At 46.7% G+C, this 16,662-nt stretch overlaps 4 protein-coding genes across 4 annotated transcripts; 2 read left to right on the forward strand and 2 right to left on the reverse strand.

Annotated features, from left to right (window-relative positions):
- Positions 1-377: 377 nt before the first annotated feature.
- On the forward strand, positions 378-3,262 carry OPT2 (Oligopeptide transporter; the record flags this gene model as incomplete). Its single annotated transcript, XM_031148994.1, has 3 exons — positions 378-749; positions 922-1,060; positions 1,140-3,262. 3 exons carry the CDS (start codon positions 378-380, stop codon positions 3,260-3,262), a joined length of 2,634 nt encoding a protein of 877 aa, XP_031006346.1.
- Positions 3,263-7,117: 3,855 nt separating this feature from the next.
- LHYA1_G004031 (uncharacterized protein) lies at positions 7,118-7,732 on the forward strand (the record flags this gene model as incomplete). The annotated part of the gene is made up of 3 exons (XM_031148995.1): positions 7,118-7,124; positions 7,241-7,308; positions 7,373-7,732. 3 exons carry the CDS (start codon positions 7,118-7,120, stop codon positions 7,730-7,732), a joined length of 435 nt encoding a protein of 144 aa, XP_031006345.1.
- Positions 7,733-8,421: 689 nt separating this feature from the next.
- Positions 8,422-11,401, reverse strand: EMC1 (ER membrane protein complex subunit; the record flags this gene model as incomplete). Its single annotated transcript, XM_031148996.1, has 2 exons — positions 8,422-8,463; positions 8,513-11,401. 2 exons carry the CDS (start codon positions 11,399-11,401, stop codon positions 8,422-8,424), a joined length of 2,931 nt encoding a protein of 976 aa, XP_031006348.1.
- Positions 11,402-13,094: 1,693 nt separating this feature from the next.
- ptaL_0 (Oxidoreductase) lies at positions 13,095-14,501 on the reverse strand (the record flags this gene model as incomplete). The annotated part of the gene is made up of 3 exons (XM_031148997.1): positions 13,095-13,243; positions 13,341-13,776; positions 13,866-14,501. Coding segments are annotated over 3 exons (1,221 nt in total), but the record flags the coding sequence as incomplete, so codon positions are not given.
- Between the last annotated feature and the right edge of the window lie 2,161 nt (positions 14,502-16,662).

The following is a 16,662-nucleotide window of genomic DNA, read 5'->3' on the forward strand; positions in this document are numbered from 1 at the left end:
CAAGCTATCACCATGCTATGAATATGGTTAAATTCTTTTATCGTGATTCTGATACGTTACTCGGCATATAGATCAATCATTGGACGATTCCGCAGCAATCTAGCCTTGCAGGAATTGTTTTCAGGAATCCAACTTCCTTCACCAATAGCAAGCATGGGGTTAAATGACTAGTCGATAGCGATGATAACTGCTGATCAAAAGTGTGCAAGCCATATACATATATGGAAGGTGTCTGTGATAAGTGAATGTATACAGGCCATGTCCCACTTTCCAACAGCCAGACAGGACTTGCAACTTATAATGCAATCCGTCCTCTTGCCTCCTCATATCCTTAATTTTCCATTGACCGTTTGACTCAATATCCAGGTTCTGCAGCAATGTCTAGCGCAGTAGAACGCATTGATGATGAAGTAACGTCGAGCCCGTATGGGTCTGAGCAGGAGAAGAAGACCCCCGCACCAGGTATCCAAGAGCGATTTGGAGATCAGATTCCTCACTTGATGCTCGAGACATTGGCTCCAAATGGCGAAGTGGACTACATCCTGGAAAAGATCAACAGCATGACCGAGGAAGAAGCCGTGGCAATCCTCGATGAGTCTGTCAAGTTCCATGCAGACGACTGGAATTTTCCGGCAGACATGCGAGATCGAATGAAGCGATTGCTTGAGGGTCCAAAGGCTTATGGTGAATTCTATGACCGAGATCTGAGGATTGACGCGACTATGATGAGATACTCGTCTCCCTACCCGGTAAGTCATTCCTCAAAGAACATATTCTACTTCCTACATCACGGGTTGGTCTACTATTGAGGCATTTTTTCAAAGTTAGTTTATCTTGAAGAAAGGTCTCAACTCCCGTGGAACATTGCAATTCCAATTCTATCACACCAGGCAATAATAACTCCATGATCTTGGCGTACAGGGAGTCAGAGCAGTGGCAGAGCCTCTGGATAACTCAGATGTTCCATTCGAAACCATTAGAGCATATTTCTTGGGTGTCGGCTGGGCCATTATTGGTACTTTCATGTCAACCTTTTTCAATAGTCGATTCCCCTCAATCAGTAAGTGCACTGTGCCCACTATGAGCCATCATTCCCTTCCCTGGCAGGCCTCGATTGTTCTCAATAACTTCGCTTGAAGCTCTGGGCGGACCGGTGATCCAGATCTTGCTGTTTCCCTGTGGTAAATTCCTGCAGTTTGTCTTGCCAGATTGGGGAATTACTGTAATGGGCACCCGTCACTCTCTAAACCCTGGTATCTGGAACTTTAAGGAGGCAATGTTCGCTACAATCACGTATAATGTAGCGATTTACACAACCAACAGCTACGGAATGATTCTGGTTCAAAAGTCACCAGTATTTTACGGCGAAACTTTTGTCACATTCGGTTACCAATTAATGTTGACATTATTTGTTCAGCTGATGGGAATGGGCTTTGCTGGATATCTGAGACGTTTCAGTGTGTACCCGGTCAAGGCTCTATGGCCTACAGTCTTGCCAATAATTGCAATGAATCGAGCGCTGACTCGACCCGAGCTGAAGGAGAACATATATGGATGGACGATTTCCAGATACAAGTTCTTCTTAATTTGTACCATCAGCATGTTTGTCTACTATTGGCTCCCAGGATTTCTGTTTACGGCACTTTCAACCTTCAACTGGATGACCTGGATCGATCCTAAGAACCTCACTCTTGCAATCCTTACAGGGTCCAGCTTAGGTTTGGGCTTGTTCAATCCGATCACTACTTTTGACTGGAATGTTGCAACATCTTCGTATGCTGCTTTGGCACAGCCCTTCTTTAGTACCTGCACAATGTACTTTGGGAGTATCCTTGGCGGCTTCATAATTCTGGGAATTTATTACTCCAATATGTACAACACGGGTTACCTCCCAATCAATTCGTCTTCAGCTTACACAAACAACGGTACCTCCTACAAAGTACAGCAAATAGTAGTTAACAACAAACTCGACGAGTCTCTGTATCAACAGTATTCGCCTCCATTCTATACCGCGGGTTACATTCTGACAGTTGGAGCGAACTTTGCATTTTACCCAGTGTATTTTCTCTACATCATGGTCAACCAGTGGAGCACTGTTTCGGAAGCCTATGTCAATTTCTACAAAGGGCTCCGGCACGGAAGGGGCAACTATGAAGGAGCGATGGACGTGCACAGCCGGCTGATGTCGAAGTACAAGGAAGTCCCCGATTGGTGGTTCCTCTTGATTCTAGTAGCCGCTATCGTCGTTTCGGTAGTTTTCCTCGAGATCTACCCACTTGATACTCCAGTCTGGCTCGTCTTTGTGATGATTGGCATCAACCTCGTCTTTGCCGTCCCCCTTTCTTTCTTGTCGGCAACAACAGGTACCAACCTGGGACTGGGCTCCCTGATTCAGGTGATCACCGGTTTCATCTTGCCAAACAACCCCAATGCCTTCCTGTTTGCACAAACGCTGGGCTCTTGGGCTCTTGCTGGATACGGAGACAACTATGTTCAGGATCAAAAAATGGCTCATTACTGCAAGATTGCTCCTAGAGCTGTATTCAGGAGTCAGATTGGAACAATCATCATCACTTGCTTCGTGGCGGTCGGCACGCAAGACTTCATCCTCACAAGCGTCAAAGGTCTATGCACGCCTGACCAGCCAAGCAGATTCACTTGCGCCAATGATGGATTCCCTCTTTACGCCAGTTCTCTAATGTGGGGTCTACTTGGATCTGACAGGATGTTCAACTCGCTTTACCCGCTCTTCAAATGGTGTTTCCTGATTGGTTTTGGCATAGCCGCTTTGTTCCTGGCCGGGCAACATTTCGGACCGAAATACTTACCGGGTGTTCGAGAAAAGTTGAGGTTGAAACTCAGACCGCGGACTTTTGAGCTCATGAACAAGACTTTGTTCCCGTTTTTTGCCTCGCTGCTCTGGCTAAATCCAATTCTCATCATCCAGGGAGTCCAGCATTGGGCGCCGTCTAATATGACCTACAAAACCCCCGGCATGATATTGTCCTTCGTCTTCATGTACTGGCTGCCACGGCATCGGCTGGCGTGGTGGGAGAAGTACAACTATACGCTATCTGCAGCTTTGACTGCGGGGGTTGCTCTCAGTGGTCTTATCATGTTTTTTGCCATTGGGTATCATCCAAAGAGTTTGAGCTGGTGGGGCAACAAGGTTAGTTCTGCAGGAGTGGATGGTTCGCTGATTGGCATCTTGCCACTTCCGGTACGAGGCTACTTTGGGCCTGAGAAGGGGAGCTTTCCGTAACTTAATCCATGGGCGAGAGTAAGACCCAATGAGTAGGTAGTTGAGATGGGTCCCTCTCCAGGGCATAATGAATGTTGCAGATCTGCCACAAAGGATCGCACAGCACAAGGATTTGAAATAGGGGCTAGGCGATAGAAATAATATTAGTCTCCAGGGTTAAACCATTGTCTAAACCATTCTCTAAAGCGAAAAAGCCGAAACACTCGTGATGCACCGAAAACATATTCCTAGACTATTGAAAGCGTAAAAACGAGACTTGGCGGGGTTAAGGATCAGTCGCAAAAAGCCGTGCCAGTTCTACAAACCAGCGCGCATTCACCCTCTCGCTTAAGAGGGGAAGCGAGGAGCAGAACACGCCGTGTAAACAACCAAAAAGAATAAACTTACCGCGCAAACCACCAAGGAAAAAGACATAAAGATGGAATCGTGAATAAAAAATGCAAAAAAAGGGCCAATGGTGGCGGATTGGCACCACCAGGCAATGTGTGTATGATAGTCAAGGACTACTGCTGTACAAAGTACAGGGAAAGCGATATCTCAATGTATCAACAACCTTCTACTAAATATAGTTAGCTACACAAGGTAGACTTGACCAGGATAGCAACCATTTGCCAGAATGCAGAAGGGGCCTCAACCGCAATAAATGTTTTGAGTAGAAAGTAGTTAATTTGATTTATATACCTACCTAAAAGGAATTGGGAGAGCGGAATGCTAATGATTGAATGGTGGCTATTGGACGGAGTCATGTTATGCCGCTCATAAAGATATGCATGAGGCAAGTAAATGCAATGTCGCTGATGTCTCTTGGCTCGTGTGTGATCAAAGTTCTTTCAGATGTTATGGCATCATTTGAACCTCAGTATTGTCTATGAGAGTTAGATACTACGTGGTCTATGAACTGACTGGTTCCCTAGAACCTCTATTATTCTTCACTTTTGTTTTGTATAATGATAGACCTTGATTTGCAATCCTTCCTTTAGCACAAAACCGTCTTTGATTTAGACTCAAGCTCCTACCTAAAGCCCTTGAAAGAAAGGAATTAAGACATCAAGAACGTGGTGATATTTAAAGAGGCCCACTGGTTCCGAGACATTCACGCTCAGAGATGAACTGAGACTCATTTCTAGTGACGGTGTATCAAACTCATGATGATTGGTGTACATATGTGGTGCAAGCGGAAGCCTCTTGGCAAGTCACGTCGTATTCTAGTTAAAAAGGCATCATACCTCAGTGGTATCCATTTCATCGCTGATGTGCAGTTCGCTCAAATTGTTAGCTACCTTTTCAGCCTCTGCATTCTTCTTCTTCTCTGCCGCAATTCGTTCTGCCACCATCGTCAGCATCGGAGTGATCGTAGCACAACAAGACATCTGGCTGTGTCGCATGGTCGGCATCCGTGTCTGGGGAATGGTTCTACGACGGGTTAATTCACCGTAGATAGGGGAATCCACTGGATAACCCACGATAATGTCCAAACCAGGCTGAGACATTGCCCTCTCTTCCCAGTATCTCTCGACCTGCTCAGGTGTCTCTCGGTTGTTGTTGTGCATGCCGCGTTTCTGAGCAATCATCAACAAAGGCAAGAAAAAAACACAAGGATAAGGGCCACATACTTGCCACATAGCATGGTTAAGCATCATCTGCTTCCACCAGAGCAGGCTCTCTATCTTACCATCATATTCAAATCCTTGCTCAACAGCACGCGCAGTGGGGTAGTTCTTGTAAGACCGAATTAGTAGCCTCATCCAGCCAGCTTCCATCTGCGGACGACTGATAACAACGTCCTTGTTGCACTGATCCATGTTTCTCCGATAGCCAATATATCCTAGGACGTTGACAATGTACCAGATGTCACCTTTGTACTTCGGATTTTTGAGATGGCGGGTCTTGATGGCGCTGAGTCGCTCATATTCGCTCGGAAACATGGGACATCCAATGTTGTTGAAGTCGATGATGGTCGATTGCTGACCGCTCTTCTGCATGTTGGCGTCCATGGCGACTCTGGTATGTCTGAGTTTGAAGAGTTTGACGAAGAGTTTGAGTTGGAAAGAAAGATGGGAAGTCAATCTGAGATTTTCTTTCTTTAAATTCAAAGCCCCTCATTAGCGTCTTCTTCCTCCAATTCACTTCCAGATTGTGGACCCTAGGATCATGATCCATTGACCTAGAAATTTGACATGCCTTGATCTTCTGAGTAAGCTTTTATCATTAGCAAGCAATCTCGCGCTTTCAAGGGAAGCAAGTGGGACCAAGCGAAGCGAGCATTACACAAAGAATGAACTTTAAAAGAAGTATATATTAAACCTGATACACGTGCAGATAAAGGCAGCATGTGGAAACTCATGGTAATCTCGAGATAAATGCTGTCAAATAAATAATTCATTCAGTCAATTCAGTAGCTTTAACTCCTCGTATCGCAGCACGTCCATGAAAGTAGCACACTGACCTAAGACAACGTCGCTCCGAACTCCCAGTCACAATTGATTACAAAACTATAAGAGGACTCCCGAATGGTTTGTATGTATCCAAAGTTCTTGTCACTTGAATGCCTAAGATAGCACCTCGAAAACCCCTTAAATATCCATTCCACCAAACCGAAACCCCCACCACCTTCCATTCACATTCAACATGCCAGACCCCCCGTATGAAAGCCTATCTATCTAATAACAAGAAAATAACATCAGTCAAACACGGCGCACTGGGTAGAGCATTTGCTTCCGCTTTTCTAAACCCAGCTTTCAGTCTCCTCCACAACAGTCCCCATTCCACGAATTAATCTACCCCATCGCGTAAACCTACGCCCCAAAACGCCATCTCAACACCATGACCTCTATTCTTTGCCCTTCAAGCCCTCCTCCTCCACGGAGAAGCTTCCCCGTCTTGGTCTTCTCTTGACAAGTCCTCCGTTCTGGATTTTGTATTGGTATAGAACATCCAGCAGAGTGAGACCCTGGTTTTGGAGCGTGCGAAGATCTCTTACGACTTCGATAGTGATTTTGCCGAGGTCCTTGAGCGAATTCTTGGTGCTCTCAAGTGGCATCTTGGTTTGTTGTGGGTATTTGCGGTTTATTTGGTAGGATTCGATGCGTGTTCGTTTTGATGATATCCTCGGGGGCCCTTTGAGGGGTATTGGGGTGAGCTTTAGGAAGTAACTGAAGGTGCAGGTAATGCGTGGATGCTGCGAGGCACGGAAGAGATGTGATGTGGTCTTTTTACGGGAGAGGCGCTTTAAACCAGTAGTAGTGATTGTTCTGGAAATCCTGTACAAGCCACCTCAGCTCATTCATTGTGAATCACCGTGTTTCAAAGATGCAGCCAGATATCTGCGAACCATCGTTATTCTAGTTGTATCGTGCAAAATCATGACAGAAAACAGGACGTAAATTGGCCAAGATAGCAAAAGTTGGCTGAAGGTTCGGTGTCCCAGATTAATATCTCTCAGAATAGTGGCCCCTTTTTCAAGCGAGGATGAATTTCTTGCGCAGCCTGGGAAAAAGTGAAGACTCTTAATAGAAATGGATCTGCAAATAATAGGACGGACCACAGAGAATGGAAGAGCTGGATAACTTATCAGCTATCCTAAGTAGAACATCTGGTTCCCAAAAAGGTACTAGTATAGGTAATGAAGGAAGCTGGTCATGTGATAGCGCGGTATGCATCTCCCTGAACCGACTATATAGTACCTTAGTAGATAGTTTGGGAGAAGGAAAAGATGTATAGTTTATCAAGATCCTCTCCTTGCTCGAACAATGAATTTGTTTGTGAATTTCATTTTCTAATACTTTGCCGGTAAAGTGGTGCCGAGATCATTTAGTCTCGCGTTTCGCGTTTCTCCTCCAACGCGTTCCTATGATAATGACGCGTGTGCTAATTTGACTACTCAAAGCCCCCCTTCCTTTATTTTGACAGTCTTCATTTTCCTTCTCCATTCCTTCCTTATTTATCCATCCATCGCATCCTAATGGCAACCATGTCCAGCTACGAATTTCGATTCCGAAGGCGACGACCAATCCCAAGTCTCCGACACAGATCGCAAAGTAACCGAAGTACACCTCCCCTCTTTTCCCCTCCCCAATCCATCCCACCTGATACCTAACACCTCTTCTTAAGGCCGATATTAAACCAATCGACCCCGACAAACCCCTCACCTGCACCTGCAAAACATCCTGCGCCACCGCGCGCTGCAAATGCAACAAATCCGGCGCCGGCTGCCCCCCCAGCTGCAAATGCTCCGCATGCATCAACCCGCTGAACGCTCTGTCCTCATTCTTCGCCGACCCGAGCATGCGCGCCAGCCCATGTTTCGCAAGTTGGATTCGGAAGCAAACAAAAAACAAGAGCAAGAGCAAGAAGCGGAAGCGGGACAGCAAGCCAGAATTCTCTCGCATCCGACGAGACGCGAGAGGCGTTGCTATGCCAGTTGATGGGCGTCGAAGACAGCAGCGAGCAGCCAGAGGGAGATACTTTTGACGAGGATGGTATGAGTACGGAGATGGAGGCGTGGGCTAAGGAGTGGGGTACGCCTGGTATGAGCCCGGAGAGGAGGAAGGAGATGGTGGATGAGATTCTGGCGTATGGACTGGCTGATAACGGGGGAGATTTTTATAGTTTTTGCAGGGATGATTGGGCGGAGGATATGAATACGAGCCATTGTACGAGTTGTGGGGATTGTATGAATTGGAGGGAGTGGCATTGTAAGAAGTGTAATCGGTGCACGGAAGGGGTTACGATTCCGTGTGGGGGGTGTGGCAGGGTGTCGATTACCTATCATGATTTATGATACGAATACGAATGGGAATGGAGGCCTGTATGACTAGGTGATTGAGACAAACGGGACAATGGTTAGATATTTATGATAATGTGGGAACAATATTCTATTATTCGTTATTTGTTAAGCTTCCAGGTGGTGACGTTGCTTAAACTCGCAAGACCTCCTCTCTGACGAAGAAATGTGAGGATACACAGGATTGACCTGAAAGTCCCCGATAAACTACAAGGTCCGCGCCTTTTGTCAAGATCAAGAAGGTTTTCGCACTCGGAGACATGTAGATTAGGGTCCGTGACGTGAACTACGCCTCGATATAAGATCTAGCAGACTAGTTCAGTCATAAGCCAAGAAAACATAATATATTCAGTTCTATTTGTACAATTTACAAGATCTATGAAGTCGTCCACCGCCCGTTGATTTGCTTCCTTTTCACCTGCCATCTTATTAACATGATTTTCCAAAGTGGGGAAGAAATGACTTACCATAGGCGCCAAAACCACAACACCAGCCCACAGTGCAAGCACTGTTCCAACCAAACTCAGCTTATTGAAACCCTTTCCAAGAATATCAAATGCAGCACTCGGGGCAACTCTTGTCCCGAAGATATCTATCCCATACGCGAACAACAGACTCGTACTCTCTAAGACTGCCGGGTTGGTAATAACATCTTTCACGCCAATCACCTCGCGCTTGTGTGTGAGCACGAGTTTGGGATCAAACTCGATATAAGGCTGGTAGCGGAAGACACCTTCTTCCATCTCAGCGGCGGTAGGGTCTCGGCCAACTGGCCTACGTGGATCGAGTAGGGTACGTGGGATGCCGATGATAGCGTTGTTAGAGGCAATAGTGCAAATGAGCTGGCGAGTAGTTATACCCTGGCGAGTCTCAGTGACTGACATGTGGCTGATTGCTTCGGGGATGAGAAAAGACTGTGTGGCAACAAAAGGTAAGGCTGGTCCTGCGTTGGGGATATCTGATGGCTCGAGGCTGGATGAATTGGCTGCCGAGCCAAGAGGTCCACGATCGTTAGCGACATCAGACTCATACATCTCTGACACAAAGATTTGATATCCCTTTGACGCTGGCAAAGTTTCTGTGGTTGGAAGTACATCAGCCCATAGGGAATACGCAAACCAGTTCTCTGTGAGCACTGAAGCGATTGGTTGGGTTGTGTCGACGCCGTCGTGGCTGATTGAGTAGAGAATGTCGCCAGAGACGGTATCAATCACGTATAGCGAGGCAGTGGAATGCTCGTCTGATACTGATGTTACTAGCACGATGTTAGGGTTTAGATACTTGTAGAGAACAGTACGATCGCCAAGAACTCGTCCGATAGAGGCCACAGGATCATGGGCCGGTCTTGAGACGACGTTGATAATTCTCTGACCAAGAGCAGGCTTAAAAGTCCAAGTGACAACGGGTTGCGCATTTTCTTTTCCGGCTTCGAATTTCAACCCTTTGATCTCGCCATTGCTTCCCTTGACAACTAGGTTCTCTTTAGGTGCCCATGTAGTAGGAACTTCACCTGGGTTTCCGTCAACGCCAATCGGTAGTAACCATTTTCCAGAAGGACTATCAACCACCGCCGTACTTGTTGTCGCGGGCCACGATCCGGGGTTCATGGCTTCGATTTTATTGCCACTCGTAGTATTGAACATGACATATTCACCATCAGCACCTCGTATGGTCGTAGTACCCTTAGAATGCTCGACCCAGATTCCTTTCACATCCCATGTCTTGCCCGCAGGTTGCTCAAAAGCGCTCGCGGACCAGACAATAGACCCTTGATTTCCAGCATCGATACCATAGACGCGTCCGCGTTGGGTAGCAACAATTACCAGCTTGTTGAAGCCGAATGTATCACGTACTAGGACTCCAGGTTTTGGGGAAACAATATCCCCAGGGAGGATGCTGCTCAAGAATCGTCTAGGGAGATCCTGTAAGTACCCTGGCAAATACTGCAAATCACTGACGTGTCGGTTTACCCGATGGATATATGCGGATAACGGGTTGCTATGCGCTTCAGCCTCCAATGTTTGGGCCAATGTTTCCGACTCAGGAATTTCAGCCCACTCGGCAGCGACTGCTCCAGAAAGTCCTTCAGGCCGAATCCAACCCGCTTTTCCATTGCGAACTAATACCCAGTCCTGGCCTGAGGTAACCAAGGCAGACCTCACCGCATATGTATTCGCGTCCCGTTGAACAACTTCCGAGACACCGTCAAGGAGCGAGCCGTGGTCACTTTCGAACTCCAGGGGGAATCTACCAAGTATAGCATGAGAAGCAGATGAGACAATAACTACCTCATCCGCTGTGTGCCGGGTAAAGTAGACATTCGCTTCCTGGGAGCTGGTGGAAATTGCTCCTTGTCCTGGTAGCTTTGGTAGTTCATAGGCCTTCTTGATGCTGCTACTTGCAAGATCGATATGATAGACGTCCGCGCGGTTGGAAACGCTCGAATGGGTGTGAACCAAAAAATGTGGTTGTGACTGAACAAGATTCGGCGCATGCAACGCTACGTTAACGATTGGCCCGTCTGACTCCTTCAAGGGCAGACTTTGCAAATCTCCAGCTTTGCCCAGTAAATTGACCTTCAGGTTCTTCAACGCCTTGTCCGTCCAAGCAATGATAGGAGCCGCCGAATTCGCCCCCACGAGTAGAACGTCTTCAGCCGAATGTACATCGGCTTTCGTTGACAGGATGTATTCGTTCGTTCGCTTTCCAGTGACCGGATCCAGGGCTGTAATCTTCAAATTATACCCTCCCCAAGCTCCGTGCAGAGACACTATGAAGATACTCCTGACATTCGTGCTGACCTGCAATGGCACATCGCCAGTCCCATCTTCAAACTCCCATGCCACATTTCCGCTTTCGCCCTTCAGTCGTCTCAGTATGCTCTTGCCTTCGTGTTCGAATAAGGCCAAGACATCCTTGGTCTCTTCGGCTCCAGCAGCCGTTTCCATGACCTCTAGATCCTTCACATTCCCCTCAAATATATTGCCCCATTTCTCTTTTCCGCCCATAGCATCCCAAGCATCAACTCTGCTCCCAATCGCAGACACAACCGTATTCTCTCCTTGCACCGGCCTTAGAAACCCCGTCTCATTGCCCACAACTCCAGCTAAAAGTTGCCGCCAAACTACTGTTCCAAGACCAGGATTTACTGCGCCAAGGACGCCTAGGTCGCTCAATGTATACAATAGTGTTGCCTTTTCATCTTTCCGCGGCCGATGGAAGAACGTTGTGTGCGGTAGTGGGAGGCCGAGTAGTTCGTGGTGGTAATCAACGCTGTAGGCTTCGTCGGAGTAAATGGCGAAAGCTGAGGGGAGAATAGAGAGGGTCAGGGAGAGAAGATTGATTGGGAGTCGCATGTTGGCGGACGTTACATGAGGGTTATGACCTCGTGTATTGCTGGAAAGATCGAGGGGAGTTCAAAGTGAAGCTTCAGGTGGCCTCGCGACGACGCGATTTTGACAGGGGTCTCGTCTGATTTAGCCGCTGCTGCTTATATAAGCGTACTTGGGCCATAAAACTGGCGCTGGGTTCTCTTCACACACATCACAACCCTCTTATGCTAGCGTCAAGCTCTTATTCGATCATCTCTGTGACCTACGAATTCTAAGAGAGTCTAGCTCTAGCTGCTTTTACGTGAGCATTGACCACTTTTTTGAGTCCAAATATGTGTTTTCACTAGCCTATATGTACTTCTTGAGTGACAATCTTTGATATCTTTTATTTGTTATTGATCTCAGGATACATTTAGGATGCGCCCTTACTTCGTACATATTTGTCATACATCAAGTGTGCATGTCAAGTGTGCATGCAAACATCACTAAAAACACACTGCCTTCTCATACGTGTGAAGTGAGGCAAAGAAGACCCAGACCGTTTCGATAAAAGGAAAAGAACTGGATGTGAACCTCGAGTCTGCTCCATGGCGTATACGAGAACTGCGCAAGAACCGTCTGGTATGGACGGACGCCATTTGTATTGATCAGTCAAACAATGAAGAAAAGAATCAGCAGGTGGCACAGATGAGTCAGAATACTAGCAAGACTTTGGAGAGTTTATTATATCGTCAATAAGAACTCTAGACCATTTTTGAAAAGCAATGCTAACTCTTGGCTCTTCAAAGTCGTGCAGAATACAAGATCGTTTCCCTGGGACAGGCCACTGGAGAAACCGATATTGTTTTTGGTGCTTTTCTCGTGCTCTCAAAAGTTCCACACTTTTTGAAGAATTGAAAGAGAATCTCCCCTGGAAAAGTGTCTTAACCCAACCTTAATTTACCCGAGTGCGGCTCTTTCGGGATATTGCTGTTTTCGAGATCCCGGTGCAACGGCTAGTACCGAGGACGGGAGAACCTGGTCGAAATCGATTACGAATATGAGCAGAACTAACAAATCGGCAGGACGGAGCAAATGCTTGTTTCAACGTCTTACTCGAGTACTAGTTACTGCGGAGATTCCGGCAAAAGTACCGCATGAATGTACAGCATCAAGCAGATCGATACACTAATAGGCCCTGTGCGGAATACTCCGTACACTAACTACGGGATAAACCGAGGGGGAGGGGTAACATACAGTACCATGTAGCGCACTGATTAAAGACTCTAGCCTAGTAAGTTAGCGCTAACCTTATAATAACATGATGCATCCCTTTTTGTGATAGGACTTTTGGCCGTACAAGTTACTCGGCATCTTGGATACATGACTATTGAAGTAAGATCCACACTACGAGGACGAACTTCTTAGCAAGGGCCGAGAGCTTTCAGCATAGGCTTGGCATGATGGAAAATACCAGGTTGTTAGAAGAGCCCCGTGAGAAGCAGGAACAAGATATAGTTCTTACAGGAGCAATGGAGAAGAATAGAATGCTGATATAAAATATAGCGCGTGTGAGCAAGGATATCTCGGCCGATGTATAAAGTTTCCTACTTCCAAGCTTACGTTTCCATCAAGTCTTAAATACATATAAGCGCCTCGATAGAACCAGGAGCCCAGCATTTCGAACTCACTTGCATGTTGCGGTGGACTGCTAAGCAACAGCTCCTCCCTCTTACAACGGACTATCGCCAATCGTCCCATCAACCGTCCCATCAAAATTCTGCAGGAACAAGCTCTTCCTAATCATCTGTGCCACAAAGTTCGGCATTCTCACACGCCCCCAACTTCCAGTGGAAAGCTGTCTACCCACCGAAACCCCAATAATTCCTAAACCACAGTGATTTAGCCAAACTTCCTCTTCGAATTCAGGAAAAAAGAAGAAATGAGGGAAGTGGGGTAATAGCTAAGGCATTATGATACTTACTCATGAAGAATAGTTTATAGGCAAGAGGTGGTTTGCCACTAAGAATCAAAGCAAAATTCTTGGCTAGAAAGGTAGACTGTCGATCCGCATAGATGAACTGCAAGGGCTCGACATTGCAGACATCCCCAATAGCATACACGTCTTCCGCTCCTTTAACAGCAAAATACTCATCTACGACCACAAATCCCTCTGCGTTGAGATGTTTGGTGGGAATGTACGAAGAGTTGGGGACCAATCCAGTAGTGGGGATATACAAGTCGGTAATCAATTTCTCTCCGCTCGAAAGTGAGACTTCGGTTTGATGGTTTGGTAAGGGGGTGGAGCCGATGACCTTTTGGGATAGCTGGATGTCCACTTTTAGGTTCTGGAGACCCTTCATTGCGGTCTTCTGTACGCTGGTGGGCGATTCGGGGAGGATTGCAGGGGTGCTTGAGATCTTCAATGTGCCAGTGAGTGAGCGAGTGAGTAGACTAATTTACCAATACTTGGTTGAATAATAAGTGAAGGAGAAGGTGAAGCACTTACAAGAACAATCTCCTTCCGACTTTCATACTCGAATGCCAATTCCCCAGCAAACTCCACACCTGTTGCGCCAGCCCCTGCTATGACAATCGTCTCCGCTTTCTCAATCTGCTCTTGGAAATCATGGAGTGAATCCTTCGTCACTTCCGTCGACGTTAGATTCTTAAATGGAACTTCTCCCTTTGCGTTCGAGCCCGTGGCCAGAATGAGGTAGTCATACTTGAGCATTACCGTCTCACCGTGGCCCGAAGAGATCCCCACTGTCTTGGCCTCTACATTTAAAGACTCTGCCATGCCGGCGACGAATTCAAACTGGCTAGTAGGATATTGTGCAAACCCAGCAGCGATCGGGCGAAACATCTCCGAGTCGCTGAGTTGTCCCGGGATCAGGGCGCGGGGGGAGGCCACGTTCCAGTAGAAATGGGTATTTGGGGACACGAGAGTGATCTTGAAAGGCCCAGTCTTCGCAGCGTGCTTGAAGATGCGATGGGCTGTGCTGACCCCAGCATATGAGCCTCCGAGAATAACAATATGCTTCATAATTCGAGGTTCGGAAGTTGAATCGGGTCTCTGTCGAAAGTAGCTGGCAGTGAGGAAGTGAAAAACAATGGTGATGGCCTGTTGAAGAATATTGGCCATATTAAAAGTAAGAGAAGGCAGTAAGAGATAGAATTGCATTACAAATTCGGGTCCCCGTTTATATAGTGTAGCACGAACGCTGCTCGTCGGAGGAATAATCACCTAATTGGTATGCTGCTTTCAAACCTCGTCGGGATATGGGAAATATCGTGGCCGAGAATACATAGTCCGCCTACCCAGCACTGCCGAAACTCAGGAATCTCGTAATGCTGCGGCCATGGCAAAAATCGGGATGGACGTCTACAAAAGGGAATAGCATGGCATCCAGGGGTACGTTCGGCGCAGCTGTGTCCAATCACAAGGCGTAGCGCAGTAGTCGTCCTCGCCGCGCCGCTAACAACCAACAACCTGAAAAGCAAACGCAGCCACCTAGTAGATGTACTTGTTTGATAATTATTAATATGCTGGTGACATTCCTCCCAGCGCCGCTTTTCTAGGGCTATTTTTGATTGGGTCCTAGAAGTGCACATTATGCTACTGTAGAGATCATTCGGGATTTGCATGGCGAATGGGGGTGAACAGCGCAGGTGGAACCAATCACAAATAGAAACATCCGCTACTATATGATAGAGCTTAGAAAAGCTGGCAAAGATTGGTGCAGGAATACCTACCGTTTAGTCACTGCTTAGAAATATAAGAACATCGTGAGAAATTGTTTGTAATCTCGTCTCCCTTTGTATGACTCTTTGATAAGCGTTCTAAATACGTTCAATTTGGGGATCAAGTCGTACCTTGTGTGATTCAAACGAGTAGTATATTGCTGGTATGTTGATCAAGAGCGTCTTCCCATGCAAAGCTAGGGTAGTTTTCCCTTCTGCTCCAAATGTCTTCCAGTATTGCCAAAATCCTTTCTCGGTGTTTCATCAAGGGATTCAGTACCGTAGGAGAAGAGAAGATATGACGGAACAGGCTCTGGTCTTCTTGATTCGAAACAGATCCGATGATAAACAGTGGAGAGATTAAAGCTGGTAGAAGACGTGACGGAACTTCAGTTTTCAGCATTGTGATGACTTCAGAAATGGCAGTATCTAACACCTCCAAGCTCTGAAAGCCACGAGAGACCAAGTGAAGGTAAATAGACGCCATATAGGCAAAGATCTGAGTGACAAGCGCGGTGTCTAGCATAGAAGGACTAGTCCCAGATTCGGCTTTAGAAATTTCGACACGTTCTAGCGACCCTTGGTCAGAACCTCTCTGGATCTCTCGACTGATATCTTCCACTGCACGCCCAAATCCTGTGCAATCAAAGAGACCTTGCCGCAAGGCTTGCGTTTTTTGGTCGTATAGTGCGGCAATGCGACCTATCTGGAGCATCACCCAGTTTTTACAAGCTATGATATCCTCAAGCTGAGTCTGTGAATTTGAAGCGAGTACTGTGGAGTGGTAATGCAGCAAACGTGGTGCTGTTCCTGCCGTGATCGAATACGTGATATCGAGCGAGATAAGTATGCCATTTAAGAATTTAAAGCTAGCAACCTCTTCAGAAACTCCAGGTTGGTATTCCGGGAGCGGAGTGTTCTCGAGTATAGCTGTCCTTGACGTAGCCGCCAAATCAAGGCTCGCTAGTTGGCTTTCGTTGGCTTTCTCGTACATGCTAATTGCTGCCTGCAGATGAGCCTGCCACGCATTGCCATCCCCTGTAAAAAGCTACCCCAGAGTGGTCAATACACAAACAAGCCGTGATGTTTTTCTTTGTGGAATAATACCTCAAAAAACATCAGTTGAATAACTGTAATAACAATACCCAATATATTTATTGGACAGGAGTTGTGAGCCAACTGATTGATTGGTGTTATTGCATCTCCGAGATGCTTCTCTTGCTGAATCAACGCAGCAACTCGGTACGTGGAGCTGCTCGAAGTAGTCATCCGATGGTGGTAGATGCTGGAAGCTAGAGCTGCATGATAAAGTGGCTGTATTTGAAGTAAATAAGGAAGAAGCCAGCCTCGTCCTCCTTGCGACAATTTTGGTCTGTACATGGGAAATTGTAGCGGGAATACATTGTCTAGAAAATGCATCACGAAGACGTGTTCGTGCAATGGGATAGAACTAGATGCGGCCGTTGGAGGAAGATTAGGTGCAGGTGAGTTAGACTTCTGTTGGAGATTAGGATCTCTTCTGTTTCTGATAGAATAAGAGGCTTACCACGACTCCATCTGAC

The sequence above is a fragment of the Lachnellula hyalina genome (genome assembly GCF_007821495.1).
Source record: "Lachnellula hyalina strain CBS 185.66 chromosome Unknown contig00046, whole genome shotgun sequence".
NCBI lineage: Eukaryota > Fungi > Ascomycota > Leotiomycetes > Helotiales > Lachnaceae > Lachnellula > Lachnellula hyalina.